The 25,369-nt window shown below is 40.0% G+C and overlaps 2 protein-coding genes across 2 annotated transcripts in view; one reads left to right on the forward strand and one right to left on the reverse strand.

Annotated features, from left to right (window-relative positions):
* The window catches only part of TG (thyroglobulin), a 146,435-nt gene that overhangs the window by 84,506 nt on the left and 36,560 nt on the right, over positions 1-25,369 (forward strand). The gene's annotated exons all lie outside the window — the stretch shown is intronic.
* SLA (Src like adaptor) lies at positions 1,424-24,211 on the reverse strand. Its single transcript, XM_038127836.1, has 8 exons — positions 23,289-24,211; positions 17,977-18,070; positions 12,788-12,887; positions 9,399-9,485; positions 7,887-7,990; positions 6,182-6,313; positions 4,240-4,372; positions 1,424-3,306 (listed from the first exon to the last, which is right to left on the reverse strand). Exons 2-8 carry the CDS (start codon positions 18,035-18,037, stop codon positions 3,087-3,089), a joined length of 837 nt encoding a protein of 278 aa, XP_037983764.1. The 5' UTR covers positions 18,038-18,070; positions 23,289-24,211; the 3' UTR covers positions 1,424-3,086.

Here is a 25,369-nt window from a genome sequence, read left to right on the forward strand (position 1 = left end):
ATTTTACTGTAGAAAAGGAGGTGCACACAGACTAGAATCACAAAACTGAGAATGTATTCTAGATATACATTTCCTGAGGGAAAATCCCTCAATAGAGCTCTTCTGAAAAAGTCAGCTTTGTGCTCCTTGATTCTGTATTAGTTATGCATGATAAAACCATGCTGTTCCTGAGCATGCAGAGTGGTGCATGAAACTTTCTTTACTAGAAAATGTGCACCTGAAACAGCAAAATGCTTTTGAGTTTCCTGTGTCTACCCTAAATTAGCTTCTGTTTGGAACCAGTCTGACAACACATTGAACAAAATCAGTGCAAAGCTATCACAAGGACATTTTAGAATTTTTTTTATCTTTCAGTGGTATGATTAGAAGTTAGTGTTATCAGTAATTCTGGTCTTCTTTTAAATAGTTTAAGAGCATTAGCCTGGCATTTGACTTCATTTTTTGATCACTCAATGAATTTACCAGTGCAATGTTGATGTAGATGACTGGATCAAGGGTATGGATTGCAGGGGGCTGCAGAGGGCAGCTGTGTTGGGTGTCCTCTCCAGACATTCCTGGTGGGTAGCTTCCACCCTTCTTCCACCCAGTGCAAGGGAAGACAGCAGGTCCTCCTGACCATGGAAGCAGATCAGATGGTCGAAAGAGAAGGTTTATTGCTCTTCTACTGCAGTCAGGTGCAGGGCTCTCTGACGTGGACCCTGAATATCCCTGATGCTGGTAATTAGCTACTCTTTAGATCCCCTTTCTTCCCTCTTTTCCCATCTTCTTTTTCCCCTCTCTTTACCAGTCTCATTCCCTCTCAAACAAACCAACCACCTCTCTTGGTTACTTTTTTTCATGATAGGGAGTGTCAGATTTGTATAAAATCACCTATGGGCTGTCATCCCTTGCAAGCTTGTGTTTCCCAAAAGGTCCCAAATAAAGTCTTTCAATTAATTGTAAAAATGGCCAGACCTCACAGAATTTCCACATAACCATCTGTGAAATTCAGCCATTCCTATGGCACATTTAATTAGTTTTTGTCACTTCATCATGTCATTACTGTGATGATGACAGAGTGTCTGCATAGGTCACCCAGGGAGGTTGTGGCGTCTCCATCACTGGAGGTATTCCAAAGCCATCTGGACATGGTCCTGTGCAAATGGCTCAAGGTGACCCTGGTGGAGCAGGGAGGGGTTGGATCAGAGGATGTCTGGGGGTCCCTTCCATGCTGAACTGGTCCATGATTGTTGAACCTGTCAACATCAGAATGTTTTATCTCCTTCTCACAGAGTGTGTCCGAGCACTGCCAATTGTGTGGGCTCTGGGATTCTTTTGTCACCTTCCATCCAAGATACCTTCTGGCACTGGCATTGCAAGGCTGGCTGATTGTACTCTAGTTCCACACCAGGTTTCCCATTTTCTAAAAGCAGTACAAAGTAACTACTGAATATTATTTTAATGAATAAATACAAGTCATGACTTAGAAATCTGAAATGCTCCCCATATACATTTTATGGATAAAATACAGTCACCATAATGTATTGATTATCAGTAACAGTAATTAGATTGTACAAATGCCTAGAGTTCCTGAGTCTGTTTTGCTTTTTGGAATTCAGTGTTTACCAGCCAAATTATATTCATCCTTTAAGTCCCAAAATATGTTTAAACAGGATATGAAATATTTGATCTCTGAACCTTTCTTGCTAGTGCAAAGACCTGATACAAGATCTAAAGAGCACATACATTTGTCCTAAGAGCTGTTTAGAGATTAAATATATATATGTATGTGTTATGTGTATGTATACAATCTCTCCAATTCTCTATTTCTCCAAACCATCATTCAAATCTGTGCAAAAAGGTACAGGAGAATCTTGGATTGTAACTATCTCAGCTTGAGAGCATAGGTTGCAGCATTTTACACACTCAAACAAGAGTGATTGCTTGGTTTAGAAAGCAATCACAAGCAAGTTCAAAGGAAAATGCTACTTGCACTTTTATCACTTAGAAAATGGTACATACCTGTAAAAAAAAAATTTCAGAAAACCCTCTAATCCTTAAGTGATTTGATGGAAAGTGTAGTTGCTATTTGACATAAGTCTCATCAGACAAGAAATTAGAAAAAAAAATCTAACGTCCACTGTTACTGATTTTTTCCCTTAGTTTAATTACTTTAAAAGCTGCTATTAATATAAATATTATACATAAATATGTGGCTGACTTCAGAAGTCAAAGTTAAAATATCTCCCTGTACACATAAAAGGTCACACCTTTGCCAGCCAACCTTTGCAGTTAGGCACAACATCATCACATCTTAGTTTTCAATTAACCCCCCGTTTGTTCTCTGTTTATCTGCTTTGCTATGAGCAGCTGAGTTATGTTTGGATATGCCTGAGCTCTCATCTCAGGTATAGGTAGGAACTGCCTTTATCAGCGAATTAAGGCTGTTGTTAATTTTGTGACCATTTTATAACACTGCAGGCCGTTGCCAGCAAGTTAATTAAATGCTTCTTATAAAGTCAGTAATTTTAATTTTTTTCTCCTAAAAGATAAGTATGGAGTCACTATAATCAGGCATTTCTTGGATGCCAGATGTTAGGTACTTTCTTGGGGTTATTGATGTCTCTCTGTCCCACACTCGATGACAATGGATAAGTCTATCTTGAGAAGAAAAATGCTCCTTTTTTTCAGTGTACATAGGTTCTGCAAAGAAGGTTTTCAGCCTTGTGGAGAGCACCAGAGTAAGACTTAATTTAAGTTCTTGAGCTGCAGTTAGTTCTTCCCTATGCAGTCACCTCTGTACAATGCTGGGCATCGCCCCTGCTGAAGAGTCACCTGCACCACTTGGCTTTTGATTTAGAGTTTATTTCAGTTTATCCTGCTTGTGAACCAGTTCTGGTGCACTGGGGACATTCCCAGCATATGCCATGACTGGGATAGCACTCTTGAGAAGATCTTCAGAAGAGGAAATGCAGAAGCACTGCTGGTGTTTGGTCACCAGCTTAGCAGATTGCATTTCCCAGCTGTTGAAGGATGGCAGGACCACAGGATGCTCTGGTTTCTCTCCTAACTCGTCAGTTTTTGGAGCTTTCCTGTTTGTCTTGTATTTAGTTGTCACAGTATGTAGGTGGCAAGTGAAGGTCACTCTTACGTTTGTTCCCTGTGTATATAAGAGACTGGGTTTTCTTCTTTCTGGCACTTGCAAAAGAAGCGTTGTCATCCTCAGTTAGGGAGAGGTAGGAAGCGATGCTTTCCCTCAGGCCATAGCTGAGGCAAGAGTCATCCATTGCTGCCAGGGTGCTTTTGGTATCTTCAGTCACCTCCAGCCTTTAAAAGAACAAAATTTTGTTACCATTTCAGCTACTTGGACTGAGCCTCTTAGGACAATATTAACAGTTGTTAAACCTAATAATGTTATTTTTGTTGTATAAAAACATTCCTGCCTCATAAATCACCAAGCATTTCTGTCACTTAGTATTTCTCAAAAAAACAGTACAACAGTAATATGTAAATATTTTTTGGCACTTGAAAAGGAAGTATCATCTATATTCTCTTCTTAATCTGTAGGAAAAATGACCTCAATACTGCACAAAATTTTCTTGCCTTCATAAGCACATGAATGTTTTGTGAAGAAGAGTAGTGAAGGGAAATTTACCCTTCAAAAGTAAAAGGTGCTCTTGTTTCTGAGGGTGGCTGTTTCCCCAGCTTCTGAAACCTGACCTACTTTCTCTTGTGGCAGTTGTGATATTAGAAATCTCATGAATTGGGCTGTGTGTCGAGAGAGACACAACAGGAAAGTTTATTTTTGGACGATGTGTTCATTACACCTGTGCTGTGTCCTGGGTGTGTGAAGAGAGGGGAGCCACTTGTGCCTGCCAGGCTCACCTCTGAGCCCCTGCACATCAGTGGGGATGGATCAGCAGTGGTGGATGTCACTGGGCTTTGTGGCCTAGCTCTCACTCCTGCCTCTTGGTGAAAGGACTCAGGAGTCCCAAAGGGACTGAACACATCGAGAGCTGGACAGGAGAAATGACTGAATGCTAACAATACTTCTTTCAAATTTAAAACCTAGGTTATCAGTTAGAGAGCTGGGAGAGTTAGAGAGTTTTCAGGGGTTAGCTTGAAGTCAGATTATCCAAGCTTTAAGACTGCTTTCAGAAGAAGGAAATAAATAGCTATGTGTTCTGTGCTGCAAGTACGAGTATACACATGGCTGGGAGCAGCCCTGTTGTTTCTGGCAGCCTGTGCTGTATGTGGTACCTGTGAATGTTTCTCCAGTTGAAATTTTTATTCCGCATCACCACAGGAGGAACTGGATTCATCACGGTGTTGTTGTTAGTGCACTGGGTGAGACAGGGTGTTGTAAGGACACAGCAGAGACCATCAGCAACTTCTGAACAGGAAAATGAACACACAGACAGTTAAGCTTTGCTTACTGTTTTCTTTCCCTGATGCATGCTCAAATAAACAGTTTTGGACTCAGCAGCAGCAGTCAAAAATTGTGTGTTCTCAGCAAGGACACAGTAACACAGGCTTAATTTTTCCTTTCCTCATACCTTTGCCTTTTAATTTTTCATTTGGCATATTTCATACAAGTGAGGAACTGAGACACAGAAAGAAAATTTGACTTGCTCAAAGACTAGAAGGAATTTTGTGACAGAGCAGAAAATTAAACCCAGTTTTTCTGAGCCCTCAGTGAGTTCTGCTTTGCTTCCTATTGTCTCAGCCATGCAAACAGAGTGTAAAAAAGATCAGATTGGATTGTGTGCACACCTACTCTTCTGTGGAACATGTCTGTGGAATGAATTGGGGTTCACATATAACCTTCATCAATGTTTTTGTGCTCTACCCTCTTCTTGCTCCACTAGGAACATCACATATATTCTTCTGCCCAGGTAGAGAACATCATGGCTAAATGCTGGGTTAGTTACAAGTTTTGGGTTCTGCCCCAGCCCAGATTTTAGGCTTCAATTGTTTCCTTCTTTCTAAATGGTGAAAGGAGACAAGTAGCTAACATGTAAATACACATATATCTCCTGTCCAAATTCTTACTCTCTTTATGTCATTGGACTTGAAAGTTTCATTTGCTTGTTTTGAATGTGAATGACTTTTCTCCTCAGTTTATCAGTGTACTCTTTGGCCATCATACTTTTTCTTTTACCATGAAATACTTATGAAATACTTAGGCATAGTAACTTCATACTTCTAAAATTACAGAGTACCCATTGCGTGTTGAAGCACAGAACCTATTGTTCTCTCTTAACTTTTAGGCAATTAGTTCTTTGCAATTTCCTTCCTCATTTTCGAATGTTCTCATTATGATGCATAGTAACTGCAGCCACTCAATTGTTTTGTTTGTCAAGTTACATTTCTGACACAGGTTAAATTCCCATAAATCTGGAAAGCTGTCATTGAAAAAGTGTCATCCACCAGGCTGATATTAGTAATAGTGACAGCAGACTCTGCAATTGAGCTAACAGCTTGAGCCTCTTGATATAAGCTCTGCTGATAAATTCCTGCCATGCACTTCTGCTAAAGTGATAGGGAAGAAGCTTACAACGTTTCTGAAAACTTTATACTGTAGATAAGGTAATATGCTGTAGCGGTTCTTTAGGAAAATGTGAATAGAGACCTGATGTTGCATGCCCTGAAGCTATCTGTCTGCCTAAATGGCAAATAAATGAATGGCAGACATCTTCATGTTGGCAAACAGAGTCAGTCAGGAGTTGCACTCTGTCTCTGGAACCCAGGTCTACTGGTACATGGCTTCTGTACAGCTGAACATTTTTGTATGCTCACACTTTGACTTTAGGTGTGCTCTGAGAGGGTCTGGGCACCCGTGACCTGTGCTGACCTCCAAACTGCATTTGGAAGTTCTTTAGGGAACCCCTAAACCCTGGTGTTTGGCTCATACAGTGTTATTGACATGGCTATACAATATCCTACAAAACACCAATACAGACAGAGCCAAACTGGCCTTATTTAGCTGAGTTCTTGTATTGATTTCAATTATACTGTTAAGGGCAGCATATTTTTATTTAGGATGAAAAATTAAGTAAAATATATAAAACTTTTTCCATTGCTTGTTCTGTGGCAGTATTTGCAAGTCTTGGACATAAGCAAAACTTCTTGTTCTGGATCTTTGATAGATAGTTTTGCAGTTGCTAGTAGAAAATACAGTTTTTCCTGCACTTATTTTTACCTGAGTAGTGATTGACTAGGTCTTCAAGGCACTGGAAGGTTTGTCGTGGAGAGATGTAATACCAGTTATTGGGGAGGCGGAAGATCCTGTAATGTTTCACTTGCCTGTGCCTCACTGACAAGGAATATAAGCCTGGAGAGAGAGAAGAACTAATTACACCAAAGCAGGGCTAGTTGGGTATCTGTAGCAGAATAGAGTATTGGTAAGTTGTGGTGCCATTACTCAGAAACATCTCAGAAATAGTTGAAAAAACTGAGTGGCCATCTTATATATCTTATTATGCTTTATAGATATACATAAATATAATAAAGGGTATAACATGACCTGAGATTTTGGTTGAATTTAATTTCAACTTAATTAAATTCAATGAAATTTCTGGTGTGCTTTTCCTTTATTATTGCTGGCATGAGAACTTTTGAAATGGCATAAAAGAAATAGGCCTTTACAGAGTTGTTTGCCCTTCACTGAATAGGGAGATCAGACTCCCAGGCTGGTTCTCTTCTGTATACAGTTTTGAGTAATGTAGTAGCTGAGACCTGGTAATGCAACCATGGCAGGAGAAGGCCATTTGGATTTTTTTTGTCTCTTTGTTTAGAATTGTTCTGCAGCATTTATTGGCAAGGACTAAATGCCAATCATAAATTTCTTTGAATTTAGTGTCTATATTTAGATAGTAATTGGTCCGTGGTATGCAAGAGGTCAGAAGAGATGATGTATTATTCCCTTTTATCTGTAGTATCATAATATTAGAATGTGTTCTGGTGCTTCAGAAAAGGAAGACAGCATGTTGCACGTGGGAGATTTGTTCAGCCTGGAGAAGAGCAGACTGAGGGGAGACCTTTTTGCTTATTGTGTTCAGCTTCCTCAGCAGGGGCAGCAGAGGGGCAGACACTGATCTCTTGTCTCTGATGACCAGTGGCAGGACTGAGGGAATGGCGTGAAGTTGTGTCAGGGGAGGTTTAGGTTGAATAGCAGGAAAAGGTTCTTCTCCCAGAGGGTTTTTGGGCCCTGGAACTGTCTCCCCAGGGGTGTGATCACAGCACCAGCCTGACAGAGTACAAGAAGGGTTTGGACAATGCCCTCAGGCACATGGTGGGATTCTTGAAGTGATCCTGAGCAGGGTCAGTGGCTGGACTCAGTGATCCCTGTAGGTCCTGTCCAAGCCAGGACATTCTATGATTCTGTTTCCATGCCCCCAATGAAGAAAATAAAAGTATAAAGTTGGTACTGTATAATTCCCATGTAGCAAAAGAAAGAAAGTAAAACTGAGGGCCAGTCATTTTTAAAAATAAATAAAAGACCTCCCTCGTTTACATAGTAAACACTTATCCACCACCCCCTCTACTTGGAGTGCATTTTACACCTTCTTGAATCAATCTTTTGTGGACAAAGGCAAAGTTGTGACATTTCCTTCATTGAAAGTCCCACTGCCTCATCAGGTTTGCATGCAACCAAAGTAAATAATAGTGTTTAAACAACTGTGTGTTGTTTGTGCTGATTCCTGTGGAACTTTCCATGGCCATCAATAACCCTGTTTCCAGTCGGTGACTGGTAAAGGCTGGCACACTGCACTGGGTGCCTTCACCTTCCCATTATATACCTTTTCTGGTTTTGGATTGATCCATATGAAGCAGGAAGAGAGTGAATTAAAGAGCTGTAAAACTGAATCTGAGATCAAGAGGGAAAAAAATTTGTATTGTCTCACCTTTCCTAGTTTCACTCTCTCTGATCATGAAGGAGCCGACCTTGGTGTTGGGCAGCTGTAGAAGTTCCTCTGCTTTTTCTCTTCCCAGCCCTTCAAATAACCAGCTGTGAAGCAGGAAAAAACAAATTCTGAAATTTGGATACCAATGAAACAGTGAGCAGCATGTGGCTGTGAAAGTGCTGCATTAGCCAGGAAAAGTGACTGCAAAAATAACACTGTGGCTTTCTCTAGTTATTCTCTCATCTATATTCAGGCATATTTCCCCAGTTTATGGAGAAAATTTTGCTGGTTTTGAGTTCCATTAACCTTTGTAAGGTTAAGAGAAAAGTAAAAAGGTTTGGAATTATTAGGGAAAACAAAACTTTTGGAGCAGCTTTGATCTGTATTGCTGGGGACAGATTCATGTGGTATATTGACGACATCTGTGGCATTAGTTAAATCTCTCTTTTTCATTTAAACCACTTTTGTTAAACCCAAATTGTGTTATAAATAACCCCCAAATAAGTTACAATTATTTTGCTTCTTCTAGGGAGCAGTCCAAGCATTTAAGGTAATGAGCTTTGTGGATAAGGGAAAGTGGAATTAGTCCTACAAATTTTCACCATAACTTGGTGCAGTGCCGTGTTTTGCCGCAGCCAGTGTCTTGCCATGCACCTGGGCTTGCTCAGCTGTTCTAGAGTTATGGAATAGAATGGAATAGAATAGAATAAAATAGGATAGTATGGAGTTATTTTTTAAAGCTGTTCTCATGTGTTTGATCCAGTCTGCTGTCACTGAAGTTTCAGACAGTAGCTTCCATTACTCCACATCTGTGCCCTGCCTTTGGGAAAGCATGGCTGTTTCAGGAGGATGTAAAAGAATGTTAAAATTGAAGCACTTGCATAGTTTACAGTGACATTCACAGTTCATATCCTTAAAATTAAACAGATAGTATAACATTTGCCAGAAAGCTTTTAAGTCTGTGCTTTAATGTTTGATTGTTGTTTTTTTTTTTTGGTTTTTTGTTAGGTTTTTTTTTTCTCCCCGTGTGGTGTCTATGGCAACAAGAAATGTCTGAAATTTCCTTAGTTCATCCAGTGAGAAAGTTTACATTCTTGAATGACTTATTAGCATTTCTCTTTGTTCTTTTTGGCCTGTTTTCCATGAGCAAACCTAGCTAAAATTTTACTCTATGTAAATATTAAAAATCCATTCTAAATAGGCTCTCTTCATCAATGTCTTTAAGTTAGAGATCAGTCCATGCAACAGATGAATATTAAATATCTTATGTGTGATTTGAGATGGTTTTGCCTCTTTTCAGAATTTAAAAGAAGGATTGTCCTTTTCACTTAGTCTAAATTTATATGTAGATTTGAGGTTCTCAGTTTTCAAAAGATGTCTTTTAGACTGTCAATAAATAAAATTTCTGTCTGCCAAGTTACTACTGGCATTATTTGGACTATGACTCAGAGTAATCAGAGGAGGATATGTAAAAATGTGGTGATGAAAGACTATAGAAATGCATTTACTTACCCATGATAAACCTTTGCTACATATTTTCCTGGAATATAATTTTCTCGACCTGTTGTGAGGGAATGGACTCTCCACCAGCCTCCTTCACTGTGTGAAAGAAAGAGAAGGGATATTTTCAGATGTATTTTCAGAGCTTCTTGTCATTTGGAAGTTAGTGAAGTTACACACATTAGCCTGCAACCTTCTGTGTGTGCTTCTGAAACTGTGTATTCAGAAAGGAATCCTGTTTGGTTTCATTTAGAGTAGTTCCATTTCTAAACCTTCTTGAGAATTAAATGTGGACACAGAAATAAGCTACTTTGTTCCTTTTAAATTACGTAAGTAATAAAATATTTTTCTGCAGTTGAAAGAAGAAGGATAAATACTCAGTGGTTAAATCATGCTGTGCTCTGCCTTCCCACAGCTAGACTTGTATTGGTGTCCAAGATATTCAGTTTACAGCTGAGTGTGTTGTGTCTGGATAGCCCTGTAACACCAGGATAGAGGATCTGGGAAATGGAGCCTGTCTGCTTGGGAACAGGCTGTCAGTCCAAATGAACCTGCTTTGTGGTTTGCTCTTTTCCTTGTGTTCCATGAGCTGCAGACCAGACTCCAATCAAATAGGCCTCGTAGCTGAAGCTGCAGGCATATGTATTTCCCCCAATATATCTTACGTTATTGCTGTGATACTGAATTCTGACTTTTACTCTTGAATCCCTTCAGAAATAAAGAGTACCAAGAACTTTCACTGGGATGCTGCAAAGCTTTAGTCGTAATGCAAGGATCCTGATGACTGTTGGGTTCTTTGTACCTTCACTTTAAGAGTTTGAATCCAAGGAACTCTGTCTTGTGTTTGAATGCTGGTTTTCTGGATGTTCACATAAATGCTCCCAAAATAATGTCTACACTGCAGACCAGAGTCTCAGTGTGTGTCAGAAAAGCTGAGTTCAAATCACTTAGGTTAAATGTCATGAGCTATAGCTTCTGGGACCATGGTCCACAATGTCTGTGCTGAGGGAAAAAGGGGAAGTTTTGGGTTTGGTTTTCCAGATGAAATGAATTTATCTCTAAGAATTTTAGGTTATTTTGGTCCTTTTTCCCCCCAGAACTCTCCTAAACAAAACCGAGAATTGCAATAAGACCAAAAAAAAAAAAAAAAAAAAAAAAAAAAAAAAAAAAAAACCACCCCAAAAAACAACAAAAAAAAAAACAACCAAAACTGAGAGATTCGTCATCTCTCTGCCTCCAAACTTTAATATTACTAACCCTGAAAAATCCCTATGATGATTTAAAATCCCAAAGCAGCTCATCTCCCCTGCTCCAGGAGAAATTTTGTATATTGGGGCAAATCTTGGAGGACATTTGGTTTGACTACTGCCAGCCAAATGCAGCTCATCTGGTACTTAAAGGTGCCTGACCAGTGTGGAGAGTGAAACTGTGCCAGTGGTGCTTATATAAATCTGCCAACCCAGAGCAGTCACCAATATCTGTGAGGAACTGCATTTCCTATGGAGGTTCCATATGTCCTGTTCCTGGCAGGATTGGTGGGGCTGATTGCCACTACACATCATTATTTTGGTAGGAGGCTGAAAAGCTGCTATTATAAAAGCAACTGAAAAGCTGCTGCTTGTGCTGAGTCCTCTGTGCTGACTCCTCATCACTTGTGCTCTGGTCACAGCTTCTTTTTTAGTGTCTTCTACTTCTTTGAATGATTTTGGAAAAAGAATTACAGCTTATGAGCCATAAGAAGCTGCCTATTGACATCTGCACGTACCCCAGCAGGGGAGAACAGGTCCTTTGTCAGGACACTGTGGCTTGCATAGAGCTTTGGACTTGCCTTCTGTGAACAAGCTCATGATTCAAAATAAGAAGAGGAAAGTTCCCATCAAGTCTTGCTCTGGATGTAATTTATCCATCAGGAGAAGCCCTTGTTCACTGCACTACAGACAAACATGTCAAAAACTTCTGCTGCCAAAACCTATTCTGTTAGAAGTTGTTCCTGCAGTAGATTTTACTTTGCAGCACATATAATATGCCACACATAATTCCTGTTGATGTGGGCATAGGCAGTCCTGTGGTGTGTGAGGGCCTGTAGCTGATGAAACCTGAGAGTGAGGTTTTGAGCTGTAATTTCCAAGCTAAAGCAGTTGTTGTACCATGTCTTGTGTGTTCTGCAAACTGCAGCAAGGTTTACACTACTAGAAGCTAGCAGAGAAGAATCCCCCTGGTTTAGAGGAGCTCTCCATCAGCAGAAAATTTATCTGGTGGTATTGTCTGAGTCTTGGGACTCTTAGGTTCAGGGAGGAAGAGGAAGCACTGTGTCAGCAGAACGTAAGTGCAGCCATTCTTGGTCAGACCAAAGGTCCACTAAGGCCTGTGTCTTGTGACTGACAAAGGCCACTGCAGGTCATGGTGGCCTGGAGAAGAGTCTGAAAATTCATCAGTCATCTGTGATGCTTCTCTTGGGCACTTTTCTCCTTCAGCCATTTCACTATCTGGTTGAGAATTTTTAAAATTATTTTAGAAATCCTTCAGGGATTGGTCTGCTATCAATATGTCTGGTCTCCCATTGAATCCATCTGCTCGACCAGCTGCAAAAATGAAGCCTTTCATTTCATTTTGAGCAGTGCAAATAGTGGCTGTGGGGCTGAGTAACTTCCAGGAGGTCACTGTGTGCTGACACAAGCTGTGCCTAGAAGAACATCAGAGCTGCTGGCTTCCATTTTTTGTACACGTGCTCATTCTTGTGTCTGGCAATACTGCACTATGGCTGAGGTCAGTCTGAACTAGTGCTCTGAAGCCTACTTACTTCTGGGCTCTTAAATTTTTTTAGTGGAACTGGATGAGAAATCTCTTTTATCCTCATTAAGAAAATGTGAATTGATTAAAAAACAGAAAAAGAACCTCCCACCTCCACCCCCAACCACCCACTTTTAAATTTTTTTACATTTGCCTTAAATCGGGATGAAATTCTAAGACTTAATCATAATGGAGTTGTTAGATTAAAAAGGGTGAGATAGAAAATGACAGACACACTTGACATAAAGAAATTCAGAGTGATTTTCCTTTTCTATGTGATTCAAAGTATTTTGGCTCTGTTTTCCATTACGTTTGGGGAATCCTTTCTTATAATTGTTTTTCAAAGCAGAATTGTTCTGAGTCTTATTTTAGAATAGAGTCTGAATCCAGCTTGAGAAGCCTAAGAGAGATGTATAGATCAAATACATATGTAATCCCAAATCCTTAAACTAGTGTAAATGGAAATTTACACTATGACTAAGCATCCTTCCCTGAAAATTCTGAACTCAGTTCATTTTGCTGAACTGCATCCAGTTTGGGCCAGGTACATAAAAGAGAGGTTTGCTTCATTTGTAATAAAACCTAAATTAAAAATAAATTGATCAACTTACTCTGATAGCACACGTAGTTTTTCCCCTACATGAAATATAGGTTGGCTTATGTCTGCTGAAGGATAGTCATCGAGAACAGCAAGGAAGTCACTCTCCTGACCTGTGGAAGAAGAAAGAAAAGGTCACTTAAACAAGGTAGTGCTCTGAAACAAAAATGTTTTTTTCTTTAGTATGATAGACTTTATGTAGCAGGTCAAATGGGGAAAAAAACCTCTGAAATTCACTTAATAAACAGAGCTTCCCTCTGCCTCCACTAGGATCAGCAACCTGGTCCTTAGGAATACCATCTGGCACTACATGTGCAGAGGCTGTTTGCTTCCCACTCTGTGCAGCCCAACATGTGCAAAAATGGGTGTGAATTCAGGGTAGGAAAGAAAGAAATTAGATAGAGAGATAGAAACACTTCTGTATCTTCTGTATTATGATAGTTTTTTCTCCTTTAATACAGATTTGTTGCCAACTTCTCTTTAAGGAAGACAGCTTTTGAGGGAAAGCTAGGAGCAACACCCTGAATGAATGCTCTGTGTTTTTAGCTACATGTCTTAGGGCCTTAGAAACAACTCATAAAGATAACTGTAAAAGGCTGAAGGAAACATGAAGGAAAGAAACACAACAGGTTACCCAGAGAAGTTATGGATGCCCCATCCCTGGAAGTGTTCAAGGCCAGGTTGGATGGGGTCTGAGCAGCTTGATCTAGTGGATGGCATCCCTGCCCATGGCAGTGAGAATGGTATGAGATGATATTTAAGATCCCTTCCAACCTAAACCGTTCTATGATTATTTTGAGAGCGTGTTTAATATTGATATTGCCATGATTTTCTTAGTTGATTAGTGTCACTGAATTAAACAGGACTAGTCCAGTACAGGCAACCACTGTGATTAGTCTAATATAACTTATTATACACTTAGTTCAACCCTATTGAAGAAATTCTGTGCTAAGCCTTTGATGGCTGCCTTGTTCTGCACAGATATAGTGGCACCTTCCTGTCTATGAAGCTACTTAGTACCTGAGGCTAATAACACCTAAGCAATGGCACTGAGTCTTTTTTGACAAAACAAAATTTACCCAGGACTACTAGGAGAAATACAGGCCAGAAGATGCATTTTAAAAATAGCAAAAGGAGGACAAAGTTCCGTCACTTAATTTCTCATTACAGGTTATAAAACATCATATAATGCTACGTTGAATATAATTATTTTTAGCTTGATGCCTTTAACAATGCCTTTGCCTTTAGCAAATTAAAAAAAATGCTGTTTATTTATAAATATTCTGCTTCCATAGTGAAGGAGTGGAAAACAAGTGCTCTCTACTCTCCTTCCTTGTGCACTGTCATTTGCATTTCATTATGCACTGTGGGGAAGGCGACTTTTTGTCTACTCTAGCAAGACCTGTGTTACTTTGCTTACACTTTCATATTTATATTAATTTTTGTTTCAATTTTGCATGTAATTTTTAGTTCTGAATAGGAAGGAATATATCAGAGTGTTATCTTCCACATCCATGCAAATGTTGCCTCTTAAACTACATAAGTTTTTAAAGTGAAAGGAAAGAAGTGAACCCCCCTCCTTCTTCTCTTAATTTTGATTGGTGTTTAAGTCAAACCTCACTGGGTTTTTTGGTCATGCAAAATACCCCACCACACTGTACAACATTTCACAGAACCCATACCAGCTCCTTACAAACACAAAAGCCTGGAAACAGGAACGAAACAAATTACACGCTTTCTCCGCACCTAAGTTTCACAGTGATCTATTAGATTTGATCTGATGAGCTCCCCACACTTTCAAGAAGAAAAAAGATTAGCCTGAGTTTATCTAACACAAACTCTCCTGCACAGGGCAAGTGTAGGTTACATCTGAAATGGAACAACCAAAAGTTAGAGTGGAAAGATCGAAGCACAATCATTTCCACTGCATCAGGTGTTAATTCTGGGTGGTTTTTTTAGGAGTAGGAAATGAATGTGAAATACATGCTAATTTTAGATGTCTTCACACCCACGTGTCTTGCAAAGTGTGAGACTGAATATTGTATCCTTCAAATTATTCATTGGGAATGGGACTATGAAGCATTATTAGAGAGTAGGAAGAGCATAGGCAGAGCATCCAGATCCAGGTCATTGCCCTCAAAAATCTGCTGTTCTGGGCACTGATGTGGTCCATGTCTGGAGTGGGAATGAACTCTTTGGAGTTCAGCTCCATGCATCATCCAGCTTTACTGGCCAGCAGAAATATTATGATTTATGGCATGGGGTGCACCAGAGAGGGTGAAGGAGGGCACTCATCTGGGAAATTGTGCAGCACCACAAGGTGTGGCTGCAGAGTAACACTTTGGTAGCCAAGCTGGATGTAAACCAGCCAGCTTGGGAACTGAGATTTGTGCAGGTGCAGCCCAATAGGATTAACCCTTGATTCAGGGTCCCAAAGGAGGACAGAAACAGGCTCACAACCCTTGATGACCCCTTGCTATTCTGCTTGCTCTGTCATCAGTCCCTGGAATGTCTGTGCAGTGTGTGAGCAGATGGGGTGCAGTTATCTTTGGGGTCCAAATCCTCCTTGGGAAATGCACCTTATACAGTGTTCACTTTCTCAGGGCCAAGACTGGCACACTGGTGCTGAGGAAAGCACAAGGCTTTGCTTTCAGTGCTCAAGGGGCTCATAGGGGGTCTGATGAACACCGCAGACCCAGTCTGCAAACTGCAGTTATGTATTTTCTTCCCCCTTTTTGTTGGAAACTCTTTCATTCTTTCCATTCTGTTTCAGTCCTTCATTTTATTCAGTCTCCCTGAGAAGAGCCAGTGTCCAACTTACATCTCCTAATAACTATTTCAGTTATTGAAAGTCCATGGATTGGATCCTCCACCTCAGTTAAATCAAGTCTGTTCCTGGCCTGGTGGAAATCTTCTGTGGTTTGTGATGTGATTTGGTGTTTGATCTTCTCAGGAAGGCAAACAGATACAAACTCACCGGATGAACCCCAACACATACTTTGGTACCAGGTTAATTTTTAGAAGTTTTTTTACATTGGATTTGGATGACAGTACTGATGTTTGTATTCCCAACTTTCATTAGCAGCATCTACGGCATCATGAAACATACTGGTCTGACCCAGACTAAGAGATGGATGGATCCAAAGAGCTATTCAGGCTGATAAATCCTGGAATCATGTAATAGTTTGTGTTGGAAGGGACCTTTAAAGGTCATCTAGTCCAACCGTCTGAAATGAATGGGGACATCTTCAACTGGATCAAGTTGCTCAGAGCTCCAACCATCCTGACCTTGAAGGTTTCTAGAGATGGGGCATCTACAACCTTAGTGGGCAACCTGGTCTAGTATGGCACCACCCCTATTACAATATTTTTTTCCTTATATCTTGTCTAAATCTATCCTATCTTAGCTTAAAACCATTATCCTTTGTTGTATCACAGCAAGCCCTACTGAAAAGTCCATCCCCATATTTCTTGTAAGCCCTCTTTGAGTATTGAGAACGGCAACAAGGTCTTCCTGGAGCCTTCTCTTCTCCAGGCTGAATAACCCCAGCTCTCTCAACCTTTTCTTATAGGAGAGGTGTTCCATCACTGATCATTTTCATGACAACCCCCCTGCCTTTGGATGATTAAACATGGGTATCTGGTGCAATTTCAGCTGTGAGAGTGTCTGAAACATCCCTCCAGCCTTGGCAGATGCCACTGCAAATACGGGAGATTTGTTCTCTCCCCAGGTGGTAGCAGGAGGTCGGGTAGGACTAACAACACCCCTTTCTAGATGTGCTAGATATGTAGGAAAGTTCAAGTAGAATGAATCCTGAATTCCTAAATAGATATTACCCCCTTGTAGCCACTAAGCTATCAATATTTGCAGAGGTATCTTTCAGGGGTATGTTATATTTCCATCACAGAAAGGGATCCAGTTGTTTTCAGCCCTGCTAAATCCTGACTTTTAGCACGTGCAGGGCCAGGACAAACTTGGTCACAGCCATGGCCTGCTCATCAGCAAGGTCCTGCTTTGAGTGAATGCATGTCTCTGCTTTGGTGTTTATGTGTGGAATTTGTGTCAGCAGTTGTTGGGAATATCAGCATAAGGCATTCTTCTTCACAAAAAAACCCAAACCCCAAAACAAAACAAAACAAAAACCAAAAAAAGCAATATGCTAAGTAGTTTTTTGTCTCTGCTATGTTAGGACCTAGGGCTGCAAGGCTGCCCATCTCAGTGAGTTCCTAAGCATACTAAGAGCAGGGCTGGGTTTCCCTGCAGCAAAAATCAAACCAGATTGATTCCCTATCCTTTTATAATAATGAGCAGCCCAATCGGAAAATCTTTGATAGAAAAACCCCAAAATTACAACAAAACAAAACACAGACAAACAAATAAACCTACTTAAAAAGCCCATCCCAAACCCAAAGGAAAAAAAAAAAACCAAAACTGCTTTCTTCTCTTCAGCTTTGGGGAGTGATTCCTTGCAGCTCTAGAGCCATCTGCCTGTATTAGTGCACCAGGAAGGCTGAGGCACTACTGGCTCTCCACCCACTCACTCACAGTTTGTAGTAGCTGATCACCAAATCGTCTTCCTATCCCCCTCCAATGCATGACCTCTACCAGCCTACAGAGGTGGTAGGGAGGGATTTGCAACCTGATTTATTCACATGTGGATGCAGAGGGCAGATGTGTTTATATTCTTCTTTGGCAGCTTGCCCTGTGAAATTTGTATTCCTCTCTAGCCTTTATGGATAACTTTGGTGACAGGTTGGCTGTGTGCTACTTTTAATGCAATTATCTGACAGTGGATGGACATAAGGTTCAATGCAATACATCATTAAAACTTTTAACCTTAAATGAAGGAACTCCAAATTCCAAGAATAAATTTGTATAAAATATCACATGCAGTTATGTCAAAACACAGCATTCCTGGTTTCTGAAGTGGTGTTTCAGTGCTTTCTGATTTGGAAGGAACGTCTTTCAAGGAGCACCAGCAAATAATACGTTTAACATTTGGGGTTTTTAATTAAAGTGCTTCTTGGAAAAGGAGCTAAAACGTAGCTAAATATAAGCACTGTCTGGTGGATGCCCTCCTTCTGCCACAGCAGCCATGCACTTTCCTGCTCCTGTCAGGCGGGTGAAGAGCGACACATGGCTGAGTCTATCATATACCATAAACGGCTTTTTCTCTTGGAAGCAACAAAATGAGTGCTTACCCGTTTCGCTCGGCGTGTTTGTTTCCTCAGATGCTCTTGGAGTTTTCACAGTGTTTCCCATTGTGCTCACTAATTCCGTCAATGTTCTTCGGAACTAAATCAAAGCAGACATTGAAATTTAACATCACAATAACACCTGCTGTGCCAACAGATGAGAAATGACCTAGTTTGGGCGTCTCCAATTTCATACAGTTTTGCTTTTGAGAACTCTGGTGTCAAATTCATGCAAGAGTTTTACATACTTGCTAAACTCTCACCACTTTTGTGCTTTTATCAGGGGAGTAGCAGAAAACCACAGCTAGGGAAGTTGCTCAGAAGAACATGATGTAGTAAAAGTTTCCATTACCAGTACCTCAACACAATAGGAAGTAGCAGCAGAGCTGTGCCTATATGAGCATTTCATATACAAAATGTTTTTTTAGCATTTAGGATTCTGAGGCTACAAAGGATCTAATTAGACTGATGTCCCTGGTTTTCAGCACTGTGTGTATATTACATTGGTTTACTACTGATCACAAAGAACACAGCTTGGTAGGTTTGGGCTTTTTTCTGACGCAATTGTGCCCTCAGCAAACGTGGGCAATTTTTTTTTAAGCCTAAAAAAAAGCTTGATTTCAAATCATATCCTCCTGCATAAAGCCAGCAGTGCAAATTCTTCAGATACCCGTCTTAAAAAGTTTTGGTGGATGTACAAGAAACAGTATCAGACAATTGTGGAACTAAATAGTGTGAGAGGAGCAGTTCCTTCTCATAGCTTTACTGCAGCCATCCTAATTCTCTCTAACAAAGTACAGAGAGACAAATATTTTGAATGTGTAAGGTGTATCATGCTATGATATATTTTCAGAGGCAGAAGACAAAAAGCTATATCTATTTAAAAACTGTTCATTAAAGAAAAATAACACCACCAGCTGATGGGTAATTATTTTTTAAGAATGTATTTGTCCGTTGCCCTGTGAAAATGATAACAGCAGCTGTAGCAGCACTGTGTGAGTATTCTGCATCTTGCGGCCTTTTCTAGCTTAAGTATTTCAAAGATAATTACAGACTTTGGTGTGCTGCTCTTCACTTACACATGTTAGAGCCTTATGAGGGTCAGTCAAGTGGAGAGATGTCCAACTTGAGAAGTAGAACCACTGACATCAGCAAGTCTTTATTGCTAATTGTCTTTCAGAATAAGACTGGCAGAATTTCAGTATGTTGATTAATACAGTAAATTTTTAACGTCTTACAGACAGTTTAGGAAGACATCCTACAGAATAAAATGCCATTCAAAGGAAAGAAAATTTATCCCTTACCAATGCAAGGAGCTCAGTGCTAGAACAGATGGTAGTGCACAGTTTGACTCCGACTCATCTGCTTTCCAAGCTTCTTAGTGCTGTTCCCAAAGGCTCTTTGCTAGAATTCTCTATTTCACTGGCCAAATGGAATATTACCCTTTCGCTTTATGCACTCAGAACTGGCTTGAGGCACATCTGGAGGGTGCAGCTGTGCCTGTGTCTTTCTGACAAGCATCTGACACCTACTTTCACAAGAACAAAAATGTGTTGCCTGGTAGGAGAAGTCTCAAGCTGAATAAAACAGCACCCTTAAATTTAAATAAACTACTTGCGTATTCACGTTTAAGATTGGGTCTCTGTATAGAAAACAAAACAAAAAAATATTTCTCCATTTAAGTGCACCTAAATTTCTAAACCTGAAACCAGAATTCACTTTGTCAGACAATGTTTGCTTTCAAGATCATAATTTTCTGATCTAATTAAGAGTATTTTTCTGCAAGACCCTACTTAAGTTGTTAAACATTTTTCTTACTTATATCCCATAAAGAACAAGAGGTAAACCCATAGGAGTAGTGCAGCCAGTATTTTGACCACAGATATTATAGATGTTCATGGCTCATCTTCAAATTAGCCAGAAAAATTTCCTGGGCACAGCAATAGAGAGCTCAACGGGGCTGAAAATGTCAGCCAAGAGAGTGAGATAAATACCTGGGCTGATAAACTCTGCTGAGCTCTGTGCTCTGGTAGATGCATTTTTGCAGTAATTTAAAAGGGGGCCTCAAGTCTTGCTCAGTATATAGAATCTAAGCTACAGTTACCAAAATGTTGACAATTCCGGGTAGATGGCAAGAATGACAGCATAAACGTCTGATATCCATCTATAATTTTGACATGTGCAATTGATATATAGATGAGAATTGCTTGAATTTTGTGTCCCAAAAGTCTGGAGAAAAAAAACAAACCAACAACAACAAAAAAGAGTCCTACCTCAAAGTACCATTTTGTGCTGGGTTTTGTTGTTTGAGAGAGCAAGTTATCCTACAAGTGTCAGGCTTTTGACCAGTGGCCTTTTTCCTCCTCCTAATTTCAGGTATGCCTGAGTCTCTTTGGAAAGTGATATGCAGTATTGCTGTGTGGTGGAAAGACTTCTGAAAATTTTATTTCAAGCTTTCAATCTTTCTAAAAGTGTCTTTCATGAAGACGCATTTTTCTAGATGGTGTTCAAGGATCTAAACTCTAAATGCTGTTTTAGAAATACCTGCAGGGTTGCTTACACATTATTTGCAATTAAACCACAGAGGAATTCAATACTGGACAACTAGGCACGTTCCTGCTTTGTATTTTTGCAGAGCACAGCCTGGTTCCCTTCTGCCATACCAGGCATTGTTGTTCTCAAAGGACCTCTGAAGTCATCAGGGCACAATGTGCAGCTCCGTGCTGCTGCCTTAGATGTGGAATAATCTGTCTTGTGGAAAATGCAAAGGTTATAAAGTGCTTTCAGTGCAGTGAAGAGCAGTGACGTCTTGGGCTTTGCCATCATTAACGTGGCAGTTTGCTGTTTCCCATTACATTTTCCGTGCTCTTTTACTGTCACTACTATTGGTAGCATAAAGTCCTGAAAGGGACAGAGAGTTCAAGATGCTCTCCAGATTCAGAGCAAAAGTGCTCAGTGAAAATTAAAAAATTAAAATCTCTGACTCTTGCTGTTAATTCACTTAGTCAAAGTGACTAAAGGAAAATGAGACATCAGACTAGGTTTTACTACTAAAGCTGCTTGTCATTATGCACATGGACAGGGTAAAGGTTCCTATAGTCCAGTCAAAGGTGGTGGAGTGAATGTTCTAGGTATGACTCAATGTTCAGATGTTGAAAATGGGATGTGGAAGTTTTGTTTGAAATAGGGCGGGCAAAAAGTGTTTCTGCTTGTTTGCTGGCAACAGCATATCACTAAAATAAGAATGTACAAAGTAGTACCACTGTTTCTAGAGTAAGAATGTACAAATTAGTCATATTTCTAAAACAATGGTGTGCTTTGCTCTCAAGTGAGTGATAGAACTGGATGGCTTAAGTAGCTTGTGCTTGTATTGAGTTATTGTCAGCACAATACAAATCCATTCCATCACGGCATGATAAATTCTTTTGTGGTTTTCTGAAATTTTGAGACACTCTGCAAAACTAGACTTACTGGAAGCTTTAAAGATGTCATGAACCAATTCTTTTCATTGAAATCGATAAAAGAACAGTAACAGTTTTATAGATTATAATCTTCTGAAATAGCAGATTTGCTACAGGCACTGCATCTTACTTGACCTTATTGAATCATAGAATAATTTGGGTTGGAAGGGAGATTTAAAGGCCACCTTGTCCAACCCTCCCTCCATGGACAGGGACATTTGCAACTAGATCAGGTTGCTCAGAGCCCTGTCCAACCTGGCTTTGAATGTTTACAAGGATGGAGTATTTAACATCTCTCTGGACAACCTGTGTTTCACGCCCCTCATTGCAAAACCTTTGTTCCTTATATCTAAACTTGATGACAGAGTTTGGGATACAAGTAGAAGAGGCATCCTTCCATCACAGAAGCAGATAATTATGCCAGATCCAAAGGAAATAATTCACTGAGGCTGATGTAGGAAGAACTAAAGAGAAATTATAGACTCTAAACTCACTGTGTCTTATCTACCCCAAGCCCGCTGGGCTGCTGGGAACCAAAATCTGCCTGCAGCTCGCCTGCTCATCAGCCACCTCCTTGGGCTTGCTTGAAAATTTGCTTTTAACAGTTAAGATCACATTTGCAGTGTTGCAAGCACTGGTCCTTCCTCCTCTCCCCTTTCCACTTGTGCATATCATGAGGAAAGAGTGGTCATCGGGCTGTTTGCGCACACAGATGTTAGGGCTTAGGGATCTTTGCTGCCAAAAGGAACGTGAGGAAATATCTGCAGTCCCAGACCTGCTTTGGGCCCTACTTATCAGAACTCTCAGCAGATATGAATTCTTCACCCTTCAAGACTAGAATCCCACTGACCTACATCGTGTGACCCCAAAACCTGTGGTACAATTTTCCCCTTCCGTTCCTGTGTGCAGCACATGTAGCAATAACTTCCTCTTGCAGAATTTGTTCTCTGTGAAAACGTGCTTCTGCAGCAGTTAAATAGCATGGAACATACAAAATTCTGCTCCTTGGTGAGAACTTTGAAAAAGTTATATTTAATATGATTGAGAATAAGCTAATATAAAGAAGTGAAAGTTATAAGAGGAATAAAAAGGCAAGATAAGCACATGAATGAAACCCTCCTATGAGGAATACCGTAGACTAGTAAAATTAGAACATTTATCATTCCTGAGATGCTATAGCATATTTTATTTTTACTTCCTGATATTCACATCTATATTGCCAAGGTCTTACAATTTAATTCTCAATAAAGTTCACAGGTAGTATCTGAATCTCATTTAGCTTGAAAATGAAAGCACTGGCATCCTGTTATTTTTTCATGAGTGGAAAGAAAAAACAAAACAACTTAGATTTCAGAAACTGTACATTTTCTTGGTGGATTTCCCTTAATTTATCATTAATCAAAATGAACATCCTTCCAGCTTTGAGGCTGTTGTACCTTTGCACTTAGAAAGAATAGCATAATACTCCCATCAAAGTAATTCAGAGATGCATGCAAACATGAAACAACACAGAAATACCACACTATCCACACTTCTAACACTTTGAATAAAAAGCCCACTAATCTGTGGGCTCGTATTTTGGTTATAGTGAAATGCAGTTTGCTTTAGCATAAGGTTTTGAGCATCTGTCTTACTCTTAGATTTCAGTAGAAATGCTCCTTGTCCTGTCTATCTTTAGTACCACTCCTTATGAAAAGGATCAAGGCAGACTCTTCTATTTCTGCCTTTGGTGGTACTTGAAATCCCCGGTCTGAATACTGTCACTGTTAATGAAATAGAGCACCCTTGTATATAAATAAAATTGAAACATTTGGTCTTGTACGCAGCTAATGTAAAATATATCACAGCAGTGATTACCTTTAAATGCTAGGCATGGCATTCCAGGTTGCAGTATTTCTGAGAAAAGCCGTAGTCATAGTACTGCTCTCACGCTGCCAGCAAGGTTTAGCTGATCAAGTCGAGGAGCAGCCGGTGGAATGAGAGTGTTGTGAAGTTCACGCTGTCATGTAGAGCAGCATTTGCCAAACAGGCCACATACTTCCTCTCTGAGAAATAAGGAAGGCTCAAAGTGTTTGCAACAGATGAGGTTCCTGTTGCAAGTCACCACTGAAGGCACATTTTATCTATGGGCTGAGAAAAACAGGGAGGTTTTCAATGTATTGCATCAGGGCTGGTTTCAGCAGATATAAAAAATGAGGGAAAAATAACCCAGTTTACATTACTTGCACAAAAAGGGTTTATTTTCTTTTCTTCTTCTTCTGAATTTATTTATCCAGTAATGCTCATTTCCCAACTGTTTTCTTTTATGCATGTTTTCTTTTATGCAGTTTTGTTATTTTTTTTTCTGACAGACAGGAAGAGGCACAAAACATTTTTTTCTCTCTTATTAAGTCTGAATAGGAATGCAGCCTTTGCTTTATGCTTCACTCTGTACCCAAAATACCTCTGCCTGCAAATAACTGGAAATTAAGATCAGCATGAAAAAATATGGAATGAAAGCCAGTCTGTGAAGCCCATTTTCACATTAGTTGTAAAAAGTGCAGAAGCCTCAGGACCTTCCTCATCTCAGTGTCTGAGATGGAGGAACCAAGATACGGGCCCGTTGAATAACCTGACTGAAGGCACTGAAGAATGTTGTACTGTGGATATGAATATAGAAGTCAAAGGGATTTATTAAGGTTTGCCCTTTGCTTTTATAATCAAGATGGGATCTGAAAAAGTCCCTAGCATAGTACAGGAAAATATTAAAAAACTCTGGAGAAACCCAAAGAAAACAAAATAACCCAGCAAGCCCTAGCAGATTTCCTACTTTGCACCAGAGTAGCTCCAGTAGGTGCTTATGTGGGAGCTGTTGTGTAACTGTTATTGAAACCAGGAAATACTGATCAAATCCCCAAAGCTCTGCCAGAAATTGGTAATTTGATAATTTCAGGAGAATATTCTTTCTCTTTGATGAGCTGTAACAGCAGTCCTCAGTTTGAAGGGTCAGGAAAGCACTAGGGAGTTTGATAAGCTAATCAGTCTGTAGCACAGCTCAGTGGTTACCCTGGCCAGTTATATTTTGATTGTTTAGGACCTTTTCGCTTTCTTCAAATCACAAGGATGGGACATGCATGTCCATTAATGGCATTCACTGAATTGATGAACAGGAATTACTAAAAAATCATGGGTTAGGGGATGTCTGCAGGTGGGAATGGGAAGAGGCAGAGCCTTTTCCCAAACCTTCTCACCACCCTGAGCCTTAGACTGCCTCTGACAGACTTTGGGCCTTTACAAGAAATAAAGTTACATCCTAAGATGCACTTGGGAATGGGACAGGTCTCAGACTTAGCAGGAGAGATTGGTCACACTTAAGGAGAGGTTGGACTTGCTTGATAGAACATGATCTGCTGGAAACACAGTAAATCTCAGGCACTGTTTGTATCGTGCTTGTAGAGGAACAGATGAGTTTGCAGTGGAGGGTGGTAGATAGAATTCTCCATTTCCATGTAATTTCTGCCTGTTGCTGGTGGCTAGCTGCTCCTGTGCAAGGATGAGAGTTGATTTACTCTTTCTGTGCATTTAGCTAATACCTTGTGTCAAATAAGATAATTGACAAGGTAGTGTTTACATCTAAATGGAAGAAAGTGCTTGTATGAATTAAGTGGGACTTTGTATGTCATCTTAGAAATATTCATATCCTGTTATTCAAGTCATTAACCTGACACGGGCACTCTGTGAGTCACTTGTAAGAGGAACATATTGTCCTTGCAGGGTTGCCTCTGATGTCAGCAAAAAGGGGTTTGCAAAGGCTGATATATGAAAAGACATTTTCCTTCTTCAATTTTTTTTTTTTTTTAAGAAGAGAGAGAACCCTTGCCTTCTCCCCATTTTTATATAGAAAATTTACAGTCTAGTAGACAATTATGGAGGGAAAGATGTTTCTTTCTCAGTCCCCC

This window comes from Motacilla alba, chromosome 2, assembly GCF_015832195.1.
Source record: "Motacilla alba alba isolate MOTALB_02 chromosome 2, Motacilla_alba_V1.0_pri, whole genome shotgun sequence".
In the NCBI taxonomy this organism is placed as follows: Eukaryota; Metazoa; Chordata; class Aves; order Passeriformes; family Motacillidae; genus Motacilla; species Motacilla alba.